The 18275-nt window shown below is 44.6% G+C and overlaps 1 protein-coding gene across 1 annotated transcript in view; it reads left to right on the top strand.

Annotated features, from left to right (window-relative positions):
* LOC138648688 (transmembrane protein 272-like) overlaps positions 1–12617 on the top strand; it is a 28923-nt gene extending 16306 nt beyond the window's left edge. The window contains exons 4-6 of the mRNA XM_069738484.1: positions 3160–3219; positions 6190–6372; positions 11817–12617. Coding sequence (XP_069594585.1) covers positions 3160–3219; positions 6190–6372; positions 11817–12001 — 428 coding nt within the window. The 3' untranslated portion in view covers positions 12002–12617. The remainder of the gene's footprint in view (positions 1–3159; positions 3220–6189; positions 6373–11816) is intronic.
* The last annotated feature ends 5658 nt before the right edge of the window (positions 12618–18275 follow it).

Below are 18275 nucleotides of genomic sequence, written 5' to 3'. Positions count from 1 at the left end.
AAGTGAATGCTGATGTGAGTAATTTAGGAATTTCCCGTTAAGTGTTTTTCTTACCTCCTCTCAGACATCCTATAATAAGAGCATGTGCTGACTTCTACACTCTCATGTTAACCTAAAAAATGGATGCAGAAAATAGATAAATTGTAAGTAACAATGCAAGTATTATTCAGTAGGAGGGAGCGCCCCGTGTGTTATAGCCAGAGAGTACTGAACATAATGCATCTTATAGAAGTACAAAAAAAAGTATCAATATAATGAACAAAATAAAATACAAAATATATCAATAAATAACAACAGACATAAAACAAGCAAAAAAAAAAATAAAAAAAATAAAAATAAAAAAAATTATATATATATATAAAGTCTATAAAAATGAGACACATGCTGTAAGAGGTTTTACACCGTGATGTCATCCCCACACAGGAGCTCGGTCAGGGAGTAACGTGTGTAATTATAGGGTTGAAGACAGATGTATAAAATAGATTAAGAAGCAGGTGAGTGTCACAGGGAGGTTTTATTAGTCTTGCTCTGGTAAACCCAGAATGGTTCACACGGCTTTCATTTCTGCAATCTATAGGGAGTCATGGGGGGATTTGTTCAATAGGAAGAACAAAGATTGAAATCACAATTGTGCAAAAGAGAAAAGTGCGGAGACTCGGCTTCACGACGACTGACTCGTTAGTTATTCCTGTTACTTAATTCTTCATTCTATTGTAGTAGTCGGTAAATGATGAAATCAGACCCGCAATTCAGAAAATATTTGATTGGAAAGGCCTCTTGTGTCACCACCGGACGTTTTTGGCGTTTTGCACAATGTTCTTTCAACACGAGCAGCGCGATCTGCTACAATGAAAGTCTCGAATATGTTATTGGAGCACGCCGAAGTCACTCTGCTAGCACACGTGCATGCTCCGGTAACACCTTATCAGAGCACGTTCGCTCATCACTAGTGACCGGTCTCATAGGCAAGAAGTGCAGTGCTTACAAGCTCTTTGCTATAGAGCTTGCAAGTGCTGCTCATAAACTGTCTGGATTACTAGATCGGCTATCTTTAGTGCCTCTGCCATATCCTTCAATGATACAGAAGTAAAGCTACAGCATGAGACAGTGCAGTTTGGATCGGCGGCACAAACCGTTCCGCTGGTCCGAAATGTCAGTCGTAAGGAGAGCACCACCCCTGGCAAGCAGCAGGCCAGGAGACCGCAGAGCTCCTGACAAGAAGTCTTGAGACAACCTCTTTATGAGATTTAGTAGACTATTCCAAAGTATAGCGGACCTTCTAAGTACGATTCCAGGTTCCTCTGAATGGATTCCTAAAATATTCCAATAAATCCAAAAATAAAAATTTAAATAATTGACGCTGCAACACCAAGAAGGAAAATTTGTGAACTTATGGAAATTGCAAGATCGATAAACATTTTAATAAATAAAGGAAGCAAAATTTTCAAAACATCTCAACTTATTCAGTGTGGAATATGAGCGCCGTGTGCAGAAATCCCGGCACTTACAGCCTCGGCTGCGATCAGTGAGGTCATTAATGGTCGTCTGAGAAGGTTCTGCCACAAGAAGGCACTTGGGCAAATTTTCAAGATTTTACTCCAGATTTCTGGTTAAAACTTGATTAATTTTAGGTCCGGAACCGCAATGTTCATCATTTTACAGTTCACATATGTATACGACTTATATTGATATTCTCTTATAGATGTCTTCAACCTATAATATCTACTGTGCTTCACTGAAAATAAGACCTACCCCAAAAATAAGCCCTAGCATGATTTTTCGGGATTTTTGGAGTATGCTTCAAATATAAGCCCTACTCCAAAAACAAGCGCTTGCTCAGAAAGTGTCCAGGCAGCTACCGGTATACATCTAAAAAAGTGAGTAGAATACAACAGGACCCTTCATCAAGGAAAGCAGATACCCCCAAAAGAATCAAACGCAAAAGACCCCACAGTACGGTCATAATGGTTGGGCTGTCATACACAGATCCGGTAGTACCGTTAGCATCACGCCGCTCCCGGGCCCGAACACTGTGGCCCCTTCCGGGCACCAGGGGGAACCAGCCGCTACACCAGTGGAACGCAGCCGGAACATGACAGTGACACAGATCTGCGTTGAGTGTCCATCCACCATCGACACTTGCCAATACTATTTATTATGGGGTCTAAGGGGGTCTGGTGCGTGTGATTCTTTTGGGGGTGTCTGCTTTCCTTGATCAAGGGTTAGTGTATCTGTCTAAATAGGAGAAAACCTCAGCACTTTCGATCATAGAAACCGGTATGATGGGGAGAATACAGGGCAGCCAACGCGTTTCAAACGCTCCGGATCATACTCATGGCTTGTTGTGTTGCTCAGTCTGATGGCTTAAATACCCATAACGCTTCCCCCAAAATAAAGATTTAAAGAGCTACCGTCATTTTAATTTTTTTTCTAAGGTAATGAAGGTGCTATTTTGAACAATTGGACTTGGATTGGAAGCATTGAGGGTTTTTTTTTTTTTACGGAATTGACTTAGGTAGGAAAAGTAATAGAATAGTCAAAGTCAAGCAAGTTGTGCAACAGGCACAAAATAAGTTTGGATCCTATTCCGAAAGAAAGCACAGAACAAAAGAAATCAGCAACGTGAATAGAGCCTGGTATTTTATCAGCAAGACGTAATTGGTAATTCATTAAAACGACTCTTTGCAGCGGCTTCAATGACTACCTGCATTGTGTTTAGACGCAGCCGTAGTCACAAGTTTTGCTTTTCATCCCGTTTTTTTCCTTTTCCCACACGATTTAGATAATTAGTCGGTATAGAAATTAGCACGCACTGCCCTTTTCTGTTTAGTATTGCGTAGGCTTCTGCCGTGCGTGCCACACATACGCTCCAACAGCAGCAGCCCACACTCCATGCTGTGCTGCATAAACAGGTCAAGAAATCATTCTTTTTTGTTTTTAGAGTTTATGCAGGATTATATATATCGCAATTAGTGATGAGCGAACGTGATCGGGTAAGGAGTGTTATCGAGCATGCTCGGGTGCTGACCCAGTGTCTGCGGCGTGCTCGAATAATATGTTCGAGTCACCACGCCTGGATGACTCGCGGCTGCTTCTAGTACATTTCTATCGTGTGGAAGATTAAGTATTAAATACTAAATTTTTAACTTTTTTTTGCAGTGGGTGTGTGTCTCGGGATTACTGTGCTATGTGTACTCGGGGTTTCTTTCATCATCATTGGTAAGTTACGGAGTTCTTAAGTTATAAGAAGTCTATATGAGAATATATGAGGGGTGGTTGTAAAGAGATGATGAAAGTGTAAAAATGGCAAATATAAATTTGAGCAAATTGATTTGCAGGACCCCTGTCCAACGGCCACATCGGTAGTCCGTGAGTGCTGGATCAGAGTCCTGGGCACCTACTCCCACCTGCAGACATCTTGGGGGTCCTCTTCTGATTAGTAAGTCCAGTATTATGTAACCATTGCAATGCAATGTCTGCATGGCGTCACGCTGGGCCTGCTAATCAGAAGGGGCACTGGGGTGTCAACAGGTAGGGCTCATACTCACTTACGTGAAATACGTCCGAGTCTCGCATGGTAACACCCGCCGGCACTTAGGAGCTGCACGCTCCGCTCCATGTATTGCTATGCGGCCGCACGCTCCGCTCTGGAGTGCCGGATTTTACCATGCGAGACTCAGCCGTATTTAACACAAGTGAGTATGAGCCCGTAGGAGAAGTCTCAGGGCTCTGGTTGAGTGCTCATGGACTACCGGCATGACCGCTAGACCAGAGATCTGTAAATCCTTTTGCTCAACTCTAGTAAATGTATGATATTTACCATAGTAAAGGGTTTTTGTAATTTCCTTTATTCAGCCACGCTCGTGAATGATTGACAGTTTAGACCATTGTTAGCCCAAACTGTTCGGAAGAGAGCAATGGCTCTAAAGCTTTCTGGATCCAGCAGTCATGCCAGATTCGGAGCAGCTTGTAAGCCCTGCACTCCTTGCCTAAGAGACCGACCACCGCTGACAGACTGTAGAGGTGGTCGGTAACCTCGTCATCGAGCAGCAAACACTACAATTAATAACAATAAGAAAAAATAAAATTTTTGGAAATAGATGTTTGTTTTTACAAGTACATTGCCGTCTGGTACGACTACAACTAGAGATATTCACGAAGGGCAACGAAGTCCTCACCGAGATCCTAATAAAGATCATTTCAAGATATACACAGGATACTGGACGGAAAACAAGGGATCTAAAGGAGGAATTAGCACAGAAGAAACAGATGCTTGTTACTTCTCAACCCATGAGCACAATAATAATCTGGCACAGCACAGAGAGAAATGATATTTGCCAAAGCGGAGACTCATAGTCTTTTAGGACACAAACATGTTGTCTCTAAGGCTGGAAATGCAAATGGTAAAAACGGGGGTAGAGTGATTTTTGTTGTTGTTTTTTTTTAATAAACTCCTATCCACAGCTATTGCTTCCCTCTTTATATAACAGTACCTAAAAGAACGTAAATTGTGCAAACTTTTATTCCTTACAGAAGCCAACTTTCCTTGAAGTTAGTCATTCTAAAACTGAAAGGTCTGACTGTTTTTGGAACCTTTTTTTTTCTATTGCTTAATTTTTGGAAATGGACAAATAGGTTGAAAATATAGATAGATTTAAACAATCGTTTCAATGTCTCTTCAAAAACATATTCCTAAGCTTTACAGACTTTGGAAGTAATTTAATGCTATCATTATCACACATTGCGAAGAAATCACTCTTTTTTAAGGTGCCAACAATTTAAGGATCAATTTGGTAAATTTTGGGCGCAAAATTCATTCTTAGTGTGTGTGTAGTACAGGCTCTGTACTTGCCATGTTTTATGTTTGCTACAAGATGAGGAATGTTACTGTTTTTATTTAAAAAAAAATTAGTTCTCTGGAAAAGTATTTGCCCTTTTCTGATGTCTTCCATTCCTGCTTCTTTTCTTTAACAATATTGATTTTGGAAGTTTAAACAAAATTATTATATAAAAACAATCCCGAGTGAGCACCCGAGGATTTCCACCTGCATTTATTTAACCGCACTGCACCATTTATTTACTTTTCCCACATTTCAATATATGACTCTTAGTAAGACTTGGGGCTTCCTTGCTCCTTCCTTATTAGTCTCCGCTGAGAGAGATTGGATCTTATCACAGCGTAAAGGAAAAGTTTCCCAATAATATGTTGGACTTTAACATGTTTAAAGGAGTTGTCCAGCCTTAGGCTACAAGTCTGCAGTCACTACGGGAGCGGCGGGCGAGTTACTATATGATTTGCATACATGCAGTCACATTCAGACTAGCAGTGTATTGAGCGAGGCTGGGCACGTCTAGTCGGAATGTAGCCGGAAGTACGCAAATCACATACTTTTGCTCACGTGATAAACCACTCCCGTCACTGGTACCGGAGAATCCTGATAAGAGCGTTGTGAGGATTCACAAGTCTGCAGTTGCATAACGCAACTCCAATCTTGTATCCTAAAGCCGGATGACCCCTTTAAATCTTTGTTCCCATGGGCGAGGAAGTCTGGCAGTGATTTATTCTTTTACTCACCGAGTTGGAAGAAACGTTGCCGCTGTTATTTGACGGATAGCAATCTAAAGTGTAGGGCTTGCTTTAGTATTTTAAAAAGACCGGGGAAACCCAATTAATATTTTAGAGTGACCTACGCAGATGATTGATGGCTTTTGTGTAGGGGACACTTTGTTATGATCTGATTGTCAAGGGACGCTTCTAACAAGTAGGGATGGTCAAAAAAATCTATCCCCAAAAATTGTCTAGAATCAATATAAAGTCATTGAAACAGAGCAGCCAGCTGTCGACACGTAGAGGAGGCTTATAAATAATTACGGGGAAGACACTTATTAAGCAAAGCCATTGGATGACCTTTATCTCTAGTTCTACTTGGGCGAGTACCAAGTTCTGGGAGTCCTAAAAATTCACTTGTGCTAATATTGTAAAATAGTATCTGCAATTATCAATAGTTTGGAGCGAGGGAACCATTTGTTAGGAAACATTCCCCTACCCTAATATACTATTTAATAGCCATAGACGTCATGAAGCGGAGCTATACTTTTTCAGAGCACCTTGGGTCTAAGTCCCAATTGGTTACGTTTTTTTTGGATATTTTGTACTTGGAGTGGGATTAATGGCTTGCCTTCACACAGGGACATGCTACTTGGGTGAGTGTGCGCTGGAGAAACACATCCCTGTCTACGTGCTGGTGCAAGGAGTACTATTCCTGCTAATTGGATGCGCACTTGTGACGCTACTGTCACATGACAAGTTAATCTTGTTTTTCTTCTTGTTCTCCACGTTGTCCATCTTCTGGTTCTGCTGGCTGATAACAGGTAAGAACACGAGATCGGATCAAACTGACATGATCACAACCAAAGAGATATTTGCTGCCATCTTTCTCTCTTACAACATACAGAAAATAGTCGATTTAATATTCTAGGCTTAAACTTTGAGTTTTTTAAGTATTTGATGACATGTACAAAGAATTTGGAAAAGTATTTGTATGGCTAGAGTAGAGGTGATGAACATTAAATTACATTGTGTAAAAGGTGTCCACCTGCTTTCTATATGCAAAAGATTCCAACTATCTAGGAAATAGTTTTCATTAAACATTTGTCAATTTTACTGTTGTAACTTCTTGACATAGCCGACTGTCCTGTTGCTTCGGACATCGATCTGGCAGCACAGCACCACTGGCAGTATTACCTCTTCCTGCTCTCCTTCACATCAGTGTTAGAGATCACAGCAAGGAGGAGAGGAAGCAGTACACGGCAGATCAGAGAGGGGAGCACACCAGTGGAAGGATCTCCTGTGTTTGCAAAACTTTTCCCAGTGTTGTGCCTGTTTGCACAACCACACCAGTTGAGCAAGATTCAAGCCGTGCTTTCTTCTCCAAGAAAGATCTACTCATCTACTACGCTTAGATAGTGCTCTCCCTCTTTCTCCCCTCGTCCTCTTTTCCAGGATGTCACTCACACAATGCACCATCTGTGAATTATTGGACTCCTACTAACAAGTACTGTGCACACGTGTGATCAAGTTTTGCTGGACTTCATCATTTAAGTACTTTGTGCGTTCGCACTAATAACGTTATTGGACTTCCTCGTTTAAGTGTCTTGTTTGCTTCCACGTCATTTCCTTGCTGGACTGGTTCATATTAGCGGTCGCGCCCCGCTACTCAGTTTGCTGTGATTTTCTATATAGAGCTGAGGACCTCGTTACTATTGCAGGGATATCTGTACTGTGTTCTGTTTGCTATCCTGTTGGCTATTTTCTATATAGAGCTGAGGACCTCGTTACAATTGCAGAAATATCTGAGTTAGTTCTGTTTACATTTCTGTTTTTGGGTAAATTCATCTTTTGCCACAACTTTGCTCTCAGACTGGCTTTATCCCATGCTATCAGATTCTGTAGTACCCATATCATTATTACAGGATACTCAGGCCAATAAAGGAATCTGCTGGGATAATGTCGACTGAGACAAAGATGGATCAGTAGATACTCAGGCCAATAAAGGAATCTGCTGGGATAATGTCGACTGAGACAAAGATGGATCAGTAGATACTCAGGCCAATAAAGGAATCTGCTGGGATAATGTCAACTGAGACAAAGATGGATCAGTTGTTCTCTATGATCCACTCTTTACAGGGGGGTATTGAGGTATTGCAAAACAAGGTTGCTAACTGGGTGGCTCATTTTGGGCAGGCTCTTCAGGACTTAAGTAATCAGGTGGCTGGGCAGATGACTGCACGGGCACCTCCACCCCCAGTACAGCCACAGCCAATTACTCCTCCAAAGTTACCACCATTTAGGTTCAGTCGGGACCGTTACAAGTTTCGTGGGTTTGTAAACCAATGCCTTTTGTATTTTGATGTGCATGCCGCCCATTTCCTTACTGATCGATCTAAGGCTTAATGTACAGTTAGGTCCATATATATTTGGACAGAGACAACATTTTTCTAATTTTGGTTATAGACATCAACACAATGAATTTTAAACAAAACAATTCAGATGCAGTTGAAGTTCAGACTTTCAGCTTTCTTTTGAGGGTATCCACATTAAAATTGGATGAAGGGTTTAGGAGTTTCAGCTCCTTAACATGTGCCACCCTGTTTTTAAAGGGACCAAAAGTAATTGGACAATTGACTCCAAGGCTATTTCATGGACAGGTGTGGGCAATCCCTTCGTTATTTCATTCTCAATTAAGCAGATAAAAGGCCTGGAGTTGATTTGAGGTGTGGTGCTTGCATTTGGAAGGTTTTGCTGTGAAGTAAACATGAGGTCAAAGGAGCTCTCCATGCAGGTGAAACAAGCCATCCTTAAGCTGCGAAAACAGAAAAAACCCATCCGAGAATTTGCTACAATATTAGGAATGGCAAAATCTACAGTTTGATACATACTGAGAAAGAAAGAAAGCACTGGTGAACTCATCAATGCAAAAAGACCTGGGCACCCACGGAAGACAACAGTGGTGGATGATCGCAGAATAATCTCCATGGTGAAGAGAAACCCCTTCACAACAGCCAACCAAGTGACCAACACTCTCCAGGAGGTCGGCGTATCAATATCCAAATCTACCATAAAAAGAAGACTGCATGAAAGTAAATACAGAGGGTTCACTGCACGGTGCAAGCAACTCATAAGCATCAAGAATAAAAAGGCTAGACTGGACTTTGCTAAAAAACATCTAAAAAAGCCAGCATAGTTCTGGAAGAACATTCTTTGGACAGATGAAACCAAGAACAACCTCTACCAGAATGATGGAAAGAGAAAAGTATGGCGAAGGCGTGGTACAGCTCATGATCCAAAGCATACCACATCATCTGTAAAACACGGCGGAGGCAGTGTGATGGCGCGGGCATGCATGGCTGCCGGTGGCACTGGGTCACTAGTGTTTATTGATGATGTGACACAGGACAGAAGCATTCGAATGAATTCTGAGGTATTCAGAGCCGCCATACTGTGTGTTCAGATCCAGCCAAATGCAGCCAAACTGATTGGTCGTCGTTTCATACTACAGATGGACAATGACCCAAAACATAAAGCCAAAGCAACCCAGGAGTTTATTAAAGCAAAGAAGTGGAATATTCTTGATTGGCGATTTATTCGGAATTTTTCTGAAATTGTTCGACCCACTACTCAGCTAAACAAAAAGGAAAAGACTTTTGTGTGGTCCGCAGAGGCTCAGGAAGCCTTTGAGTGTCTTAAGTCCTGGTTTACTTCTGCACCTGTATTGATTCATGCTAACCCGGCACATCCTTTCATCGTAGAAATGGACGCTTCGGACTGTGCTCTGGGGGCCATCCTCTCACAAAGAAGGATTTCTTACATCCATGCGCTTTTTTTTCTCGCAGACTCTCCATTGCAGAGAAGAACTACGATGTGGGAGATAAGGAGCTTCTAGCCATTATTGCTGCATTTAAGGAATGGAGACACTATCTGCAGGGGGCAGCACAAGTTATTGTGCTCATGGATCATCGCAACCTGGAATTCCTTAGATCTGCAAGATGTCTTTCTCCTCGGCAAGCTCGATGTTGTCTATTTTTTAACCAAATTTGTCATTTCGTACCGCCCAGGTTCACGTAATGGGAAAGCGGATGCTTTGTCCCGAATCCATGCCACGGATTCCGTACCTGGGACCCCGTTTAAGACCGTCTTGTCTGATGCCAATTTTGTCGGAGTCATTCAGAATAAGGACTTATGGAAGACCATTAAGGAAGCCTATGACGCAGATCCATTTCTCGCCAACCCGACTGCTGACGTGAACTTAGTTCTCAAAAATGGTATGTGGGTCCGGAATCAACGTTTATACGTTCCAGAGGCCGTAAAGCTGCAGGTTCTCAAGTTTGTCCATGATTCCAAGTTGGCGGGTCATGGGAGGTACAGAAGACACAGTTGTTCCTGAGCCGTTTTTTTGGTGGCCTACCTGTCTGTGGGACGTGAAGAGCTATGTTCTCTCTTGTGAGGTTATGTGCACGTTTTAAGACTCCTCAGGTATCACCTACTGGACTGCTTCAACCACTACCCATCCCCTCTCGTCCTTGGGGGTCTATTTCAATGGACTTTATAGTTGAATTGCCCACCTCTGGGGGAAAGAACTCTATTCTGGTGGTTATTGATCGTCTTACTAAAGCTGCCCACTTCATTCCCTGCACTGGTCTTCCCTCAGCCAAGGAGACAGTAGATCTGGTCATCCAGAATGTGTTCCGGCTTCATGGAGTTCGGGACGAAATCATCTCCGATTGGGGAGTGCAGTTTACATCCAGGTTTTTGGAAGGGATTCTGCTCTGTGCTTGATGTTAATGTTTGTCTGTCTTCTGCATATCATCCTCAAACTAATAGACAGATGGAGCAGACTAATCAGACTCTGGAACAGTATCTTCGATGCTATATCAGCCATTCGCAGGATGACTGGTTGGAGTTACTTCCACTAGCAGAATTTTGCTACAACAACTCTGAGTTCATCTACCAAAGGAGAACGCTTGGGAGCCGGTGGTCAATATCTGTGCTCCTCAAAAAATTACTTTGTTCCATCAGAAATATCCTGACAAGCCTGGTCCTGGATCGTCCTGAGGCCGCTTCTGAGGTGGGAGTAATGTAAGGATTCCGGACTTCCCTTGTGCCTGTTCGCCCTGATCCAAGATGGAGTCTTGGATCTAACCCTGTCATGGAACTTCCTGTCTGTCCTGATTATTTAAGTCCGGGTCATGTGTTCTTCTGTGCCTGAGTATTTTGTGCTGCTGGCTCCTGAGCATCTGCGTGCTTGCTGGTTAACTCCCTGCTTCTGCCGCTCACTACTCGGTGGTCTGCTTCACCCCATTCTGCTGCCTCTTACTTCTGGAACTGCTACTACGGGCAGCACACCAGTGGAAGGATTTCCTTTGTTTGCACAACCACACCAGTTGAGCAAGATTCAAGCTGTGCTCTTCTCTCCAAGAAAGATCTACTACGCTTAGATAGCGCTCTCCCTCTTTCTCCCCTCGTCCTCTCTTTTCCAGGATGTCACTCACACAACGCACCATCTGTGAATTATTGGACTCCTACTAACAAGTACTGTGCACACGTGTGATCAAGTTTTGCTGGACTTCATCATTTAAGTACTTTGTGCATTCGCACTAATAATCTTATTGGACTTCCTCGTTTAAGTGTCTTGTTTGTTTCCACATCATTTCCTTGCTGGACTGGTTCATATTAGCGGTCGCGCCCCGCAACTGTTTGCTGTGATTTTCTATATAGAGCTGAGTACCTCGTTACTATTGCAGGTATATCAGTAATGTGTTCTGTTTGCTATCCTGTTGGCTATTTTCTATATAGAGCTGAGGACCTCGTTACAATTGCAGAAATATCTGTGTTAGTTCTGTTTACATTTCTGTTTTGAGTAAATACATCTTTTGCCGCAATTTTGCTCTCGGACTGGCTTTATTCCATGCTATCAGATTCTGTAGTACCCATATAATTATTACATCCGGTCTTTATCAAGCTTTAGCGATATCGTCACCACTACCGTCAATCACAGGGCTCAGTGATGATGATGTGATAGCTGAGTTGCAGTCATAGGTCAGCTTTTGCTTCAATTTTGCAATAAAAAATATACTGAAACAAAATCATAATATGAATAATGTAGCAATACTCCCTAAAGCATACATTACACCATTTACCTTATAATTATAAATTGGCTATAATAACCTTTAGAGCAATTAGTACACCGTTATTGCAATGGTTTTTGTGTCCTGAAAGTGTTATTTGAATCTAATTGTGATTTTTTTTTTTCTTCCAGGAAGCATTTGGGTTTTCCGTCACTACCTCTCGTACCATGGCCAGTGCCATGATGTTGTGTACCTCTTTGCATTTTGGACCCTTATTGTACAATACATTGGGCTAGCGATCGCATTTTTGGCATCGGTCATCTACTGCTGCTTTTTTTGCATCATGTTGTGGGCTTGTTTGGCTGTCAATGGTTAAAACGGAAAAGAAGGGAAGAAACTGGGTTAAGTCATACTTTTCACGTTTTGATACTGAATTCTGGAATAAAGCTATATCCGCGGATTGAGAAAAGGCTCAACAATCAGAAGAACATGGGATTCAATCTGAATACGGTTACAAAAAAACGCATTAAAAAGCCATTTCAATGATCTTGGAAGGGCTGAAGTTTCTTCTAACAATGCAGCAATCCGGCTAATCTACCGTGGATGATTTCACATGGCGCCAACAAAACTGCAATGTTCTGTTTAGCATGGCTGATCATCGAAATCATCCGAAAAAACCAACAAAAACCAGCAATATAGTCAGTGACCAAACGAAGCTGTGTGGTGTATGCTGCTACCGACTGGGGGCGACTGACACTCGTCTTTGTGAAACTCGAATGCATTTGTTTACAACAAGCTGAAAAATATATATAAAAAAAAAAACTATTTAAGGAGGGGTATCCAAAGCCTCGATATCGCAACACTGTGCATGAATGCTACTTATATTTTTTTCTTTGCACTTTAATGGCTTCTCATGGAAAACAGACAATTTGCTTGCTGCATTTCAGTTCATACGTTTTCAACTGTAATAAAAACCAGCATTTTGTACATAGATTTTTCTATCGTCAGCCTTAAATAATGCCACCAAGGTGGCCACTAAATATGTTACATTGTTACACAGGAAATAGACAGACAATCCCCCAAAAAAGTGATGACCATTCTTAAAAGGGAATCTGTCACCATACTGTAATTTCCACATATAAAGTACGGCCACCACCTTTAAAGGCCCTAACCGCGCCTTTTATTATGCCCCATATGGTGAAGTCCGATGGGCTTTATCCATCAACGTCCTCCCTCTTGCTTCATGTGGATGATGCGTCCTATGTAGTGATGAGTGCAAGTGATCGTTACCCGACTTTGCCCAGGAGTGCTTGGGTACGCACCGAGAATCGCGGGTGCTCGACTGACATGTTCAGGTCCCGGTGGCCACATTTTGCGGCTGTTAAACCCCGCATGTTTTGGGGCTGTGCAACAGCCGGAAAACAGGTGGCCGCGGAGACTCAAACATGTCACTCGAGCACCGGCGATACTCTGCGCATACCCGATCACAAACTCGAGTAGGAGCACTTGCACTCATGACTAGTCCTACGTAATCACGCAGCTTTCCCCAATCTTGCTCTTGTGCGGGAAGCTAACACCAGGCAGTTCCTCTCGTACTCTGAAAAACAACTGAGAAGGAGAGGGGAACGGCCCCTTTTATTTCTGTAGGTTTCCTGTTCCTAGGGGCGGGTCCCTCTCGCTTATGTGGATGCTGTTGTGGCGAATGGTAAAATATATATTTATTATATTAGATACCGTATATACTCGAGTATAAGCCATGATTTGCAGCCCACTTTTTGGGGTTGAAAGTCCCCCTCTCGGCTTATACTCGAGTCATACCCAGGGGTCGGCAGGGGAGGGGGAGCTGAGCTGTGTAATAATACTCACCTACTCCTGGCGCGGTCCCTGCACGTCTGTTCCCCGGCACCCCAGCTTCTTTCTGTAGTGAGCGGTCACATGGTACCGCTCATTACAGTAATGAATATGGACCCAACTCCCATAGGGGTGGAGTCGCATATTCATTGCTGTAATGAGCGGTACCTTGTGACCGCTCACTACAGGAAGAAGCTGCCGGCACCGGGGAACAGACGTGCAGCGACGGCGCCAGGAACAGAGGAGTATAACACAGTGCGCGATATTCACCTGCTCCCCGTTCCACCGTTGGCGCCACTGCGTCTTCCGCGTCCTCTGCAGTGACACTCAGGTTAGAGGGCGCGCCGCCCTCTGCCTGAATGTCAGTGCAGAGGACGGGAAGACACAGCGGCGCCGACGGTGGAACGGTGAGCAGGTGAATATAGTAAGTGCCAGGGCCCTGAGAGGTATGTCAGTTTTTAATTTTTTTTTTTAATCGCAGCAACAGCATATGGGGCATGGAGCATCTTATGGGGCAATAATCAGCATTATATGGGGCAAATATCTCTATGGAGCATCTTATGGGGCCATAATGCACATTTGTGGAGCATTATATTGGAGAAATGTGTCTATGGAGCATCTTATGGGGCCATAATCAGCATTTGTGCAGCATTGTATGGGGCAAATGTCTGCATGGAGCATCTAATGGGGCCATAATCAACATTTGTGCAGCATTATATTGGGCATATTTTAATATGGAGCATCGTATGAGGCCCATCAAACTGTATGGAGCATTATATGGGGAGTATTTTGTATGGAGCATCTTATGGGGCCATCATGAACTGTATGGAGCATTATATTGGGCTCCTGATTCAATATGGATATTCAAAAACGCTTAAACTACTGATGGCTCAATTAATTTTACTTTTATTGGTATCCATTTTTATTTTTGAAATTTACCAGTAGCTGCTGCATTTACCACCCTAGGCTTATACTCGAGTCATTAAGTTTTCCCAGTTTTTTGTGGCAAAATTAGGGGGAGGGGTCGGCTTATACTCAAGTATATACGGTAATTAAAAATTACTCAATACAAAGACACAGTGCCCCAAAGAGGGCAAATAACCACAATGTATATAACACAATAAACAAAATAAGGTACTATATCCCCTAATCTATAAGGTATATTCCTAGACTGCCTAAGAGGACTATGTCTGCCTATTTAGGACTATACTTACATCAGGTGATGTGACAAAAAGGGTGTGTGTGTGTGTGTGTGTGTGTGTGTGTGTGTGTGTGTGTGTGTGTGTGACGGTCAAAGAACCCCTTCACGCATTTCACTCGCAGCTTCGTCAGGGGGCCTGTTTACGAAAAAGACATTTACTCCCATTACCCCTACTCTAGTGCTAGCTCCTGTCTTTATCAAGCTTTAGCGATATCGTCACCAATACACTGCACATAACTGTATCCGTCAATCACAGGGCTCAATGATGATGTGATAGTTGAGTTGCAGTCATATGCCAGCTTTTGCTTCAATTTTGCAATAAAAAAAATTACTGAAAAAAAATCATAATATGAATAATGTGGCAATACTCCCTAAGGCAGGGATCACACATACGCGAGATACGTCCGAGTCTCGCAGGTGAAAACCCAGCTCTGGCGCCGACACTCCGGAGCGGAGCGCACAGCTGCACAGCAACACATGGAGCTGCACGCTCCGCTCCAGAGTGCCGGCGCCAGAGCTGGGTTTTCACCTGCGAGACTCGGCCGTATCTCGCGTATGTGTGATCCTGGCCTAAAGCATACACTGCACCATTTACCTTATAATTATAAATTGGCTATAATAACCTTTAGAGCAGACAGTACACCGTTTAGAGCAATTAGTACACCGTTATTGCAATGTGTCCTGAATGGCAGGCACGGTACCGCATAGGGAATGTGCCTCGGACTGCGGAGCCCCTATGGACAAAGCTAGTAGGAAACTGTGCAGTGCCAATTCCCCCTCCCACTACTCCCCCAGGTGATGCACTAATTGGGACGCCCAGCTGACCAACGGGAAGAAAGAGGAAGGGGCGTCCGGCCACACCCACAAAAGGTTAAATCCAGGTGCCGGGGTCAGCACTTTCCTCTTTCTCCCCGGCTGACCCTCTGGAAGCATTTGTTGTCCCGGATCTCCAGACAGTCATGTCCATGTTCTGCAACCCCCCCGTAGGCCTCAGGACCCTCTCCTAGCCCCCACCCCAGCACAGACCACCAGCCCACAGCTTGGCCTGCAACGTCCCCCCTGCAGACGTTTCTGCAACGCCTGCATGGGGGGCCGTGGGGTCAGGCCGTTCAACCATTAACGAGGTTGCAGAGTGCACTGACTGGTCCTATCCGACTGACCAGCGTGCTCTGCACCCAATACAGTACGAAGTAAGCAAGCAAGCGCATGGTCGCACGCACCAATAACACCACAATAATAAACAGTGCACCGCCAACACCCCCAAACACACAGTATCAAATCAATTACAGCTTTATACCCTCTCCAGCCCCCCCCCCCCGGCACATCCCGCATAGCTCGCCTACCTGCTTCAGCGCCAACCCCACCATCACACCCCACGCCTTCAGTCCTTTTCCATAGCCAGCGCAGCCCCGCCTCTTGTCTGGAAATAACCGCCCCAGACACATTCCCTAACCAAGACAGTCGTAGGCATATACGCCGCAGACCGTCCCCATCCTCCTCTGAAGATTCCCGACATTACGTTCCCCGTCCCTCTAATTCTCGCTATTCCCCCCTAAGACGTAGACGCAGCACACATAGGTACCACTACAGGTCCCGCTCTGCTAGATGGCGCTCACCATCCACATCAGGATGGTCCGACAGTTCAGAAGGCCACGATAGACGGCGTCGTAGAAGACGGCGGTCATCCCGTGGACCCATCGACAGTGCCGGAGCGACACCATCAGCGTAACCGCTCAAGCACGCGGCGAGCTTCCGCTGTCACGTGCCCCATCCTCGGCTGCCGGCAGGGAATACCCACCTCCATCTCCCCGGGCTACTGGCCAACAACAGAACAGCACCGCTGCAACGGGAGCGGAGGAGTCACACTCGCCCCGACACACGGCTGCCTACAACCATGTGCTGCATCATTGGCTACCGGCCAGGGAACCCCATCTCGATCTCGCTGGGCCTCCTGGCAACAAGTCGCCGCTACGATGGGAGTCGGAGTCCCTCTGCCACCGGGAGACACTCAGCCTGCATCAGACAGCGGTAAGTGTGCCAAACTCAGCAAGCACCACGCCATACACATCACAGGGGAAGGAGAATTAGCATCCACTATCAGGGCGCTAGTCCACCAGCTGACTCACCCTGCTGAATCAACTGACTCAAGGACAAACTCAGCTAGCCTTCACAAAGACATTTTTCTGCGGAATTAGCCCCTAGGTACACACGTGGATTTAGAGATAAAACAGAAAATATGGGATAATGATTATGTGGATATATGGTCGCTATTATCAGCAGACCAACAGTCCGTAGATAAGGAGCGGAGGATAGGATATGAAAGAAACAGACTAAAGATAGCCAAAACCATGAACAACTGGCTTCAGGCCTTCGCAGTCCTAGGCTGCATAATGGGTGAAAAACACCCGGAAGGCTGTTCCGAGCAATTTATCTACCAGGGCCTGGTATAATTCTTATAAGTCTCACGGCGGGTCAGCGTGGAAGCAGTAAGACGAGGAATTCCACCGGCGGCTGGCCATGCAACCCGATCTAGGCTGGGGCGTTAAAGCGACGGATGTTTGGTTGCGATTTCTGCTATCCCAAGAAGAGCCCCCCTTTTTGTCATCGTCCACTAATTACCCAGCCACCTCAGGCCCAAATTTAGTGGTCGTACGGAGACCAGGGGCCTGCTTACTGTATAATGAGGGGTACTGCCGCTTCCACGGAGCCTGTAAATATAAGCAAGACTGCTCCGCGTGCGGAGGTGGACACCCTGCAGCGAGATGTACACGCCAAGCACTTACAAGGCATAACCCCGGTGAACGTAACCACAATGGGCCCCTGGCTAAGCCTCTACCCCAATAAAGAGGCAGCACAGCACCTTGACCACGGTTTCAAATTCGGTTTCTTTATCCCCTTTAATTTTAGTTGCGCTCCAACATTGGCGAATAATCTGAAATCCGCTCGTGAATTCCCCGAGATCTTACGGCAAAAAAAAAAAAAAAAAATCGGAAAAGAGGTAGAACTAGGCAGGATGGCGGGCCCATTTACATCGGTACCATTCAGGAATTTTAGAATCTCACCTTTACGCATCGTGCCAAAAAAAGAACTGGGAAAATATCGGCTAATACATCACCTCTCATACCCTAAGGGCGATTCGGTTAACGACGCGATACTCCCAGAAGAAGCGTCAGTAACCTACGCTTCATTTGACAGGGCGGCCGAACTCGTACGCACAGCCGGGCCCGGTGCCCTGATGGCAAAATTGGACATATAGTCTGCATTCCGCCTATTACCCGTTCACCCCGAGTGCTTCCACCTGTTAGGTTGTAAGGTGGACCAGCTCTATTACTTTAACATGTGCCTACTGATGGGCTGCTCCATCTCCTGTCACTATTTTGAACTTTTCAGTACTTTACTGGACTGGGTAGTACGTTATGAAACCGGCAGCAATTCTACGGTTCATTACCTCGACGATTTCTTGTTCGTCGGACCAAGAGACTCTAAGCTTTGCTCCTTCATCCTCCAAAAATTTAAAATTTCTGACTAGTCACTTCAGGGAACCGCTCTCAACGGAAAAAACGGTCGGCCCGTGTAATATGCTGCCTTTCCTTGGCAT

The sequence above is a fragment of the Ranitomeya imitator genome, chromosome 9 (genome assembly GCF_032444005.1).
Source record: "Ranitomeya imitator isolate aRanImi1 chromosome 9, aRanImi1.pri, whole genome shotgun sequence".
In the NCBI taxonomy this organism is placed as follows: domain Eukaryota; kingdom Metazoa; phylum Chordata; class Amphibia; order Anura; family Dendrobatidae; genus Ranitomeya; species Ranitomeya imitator.
This window is presented reverse-complemented; position numbering and strand designations above follow the sequence as displayed.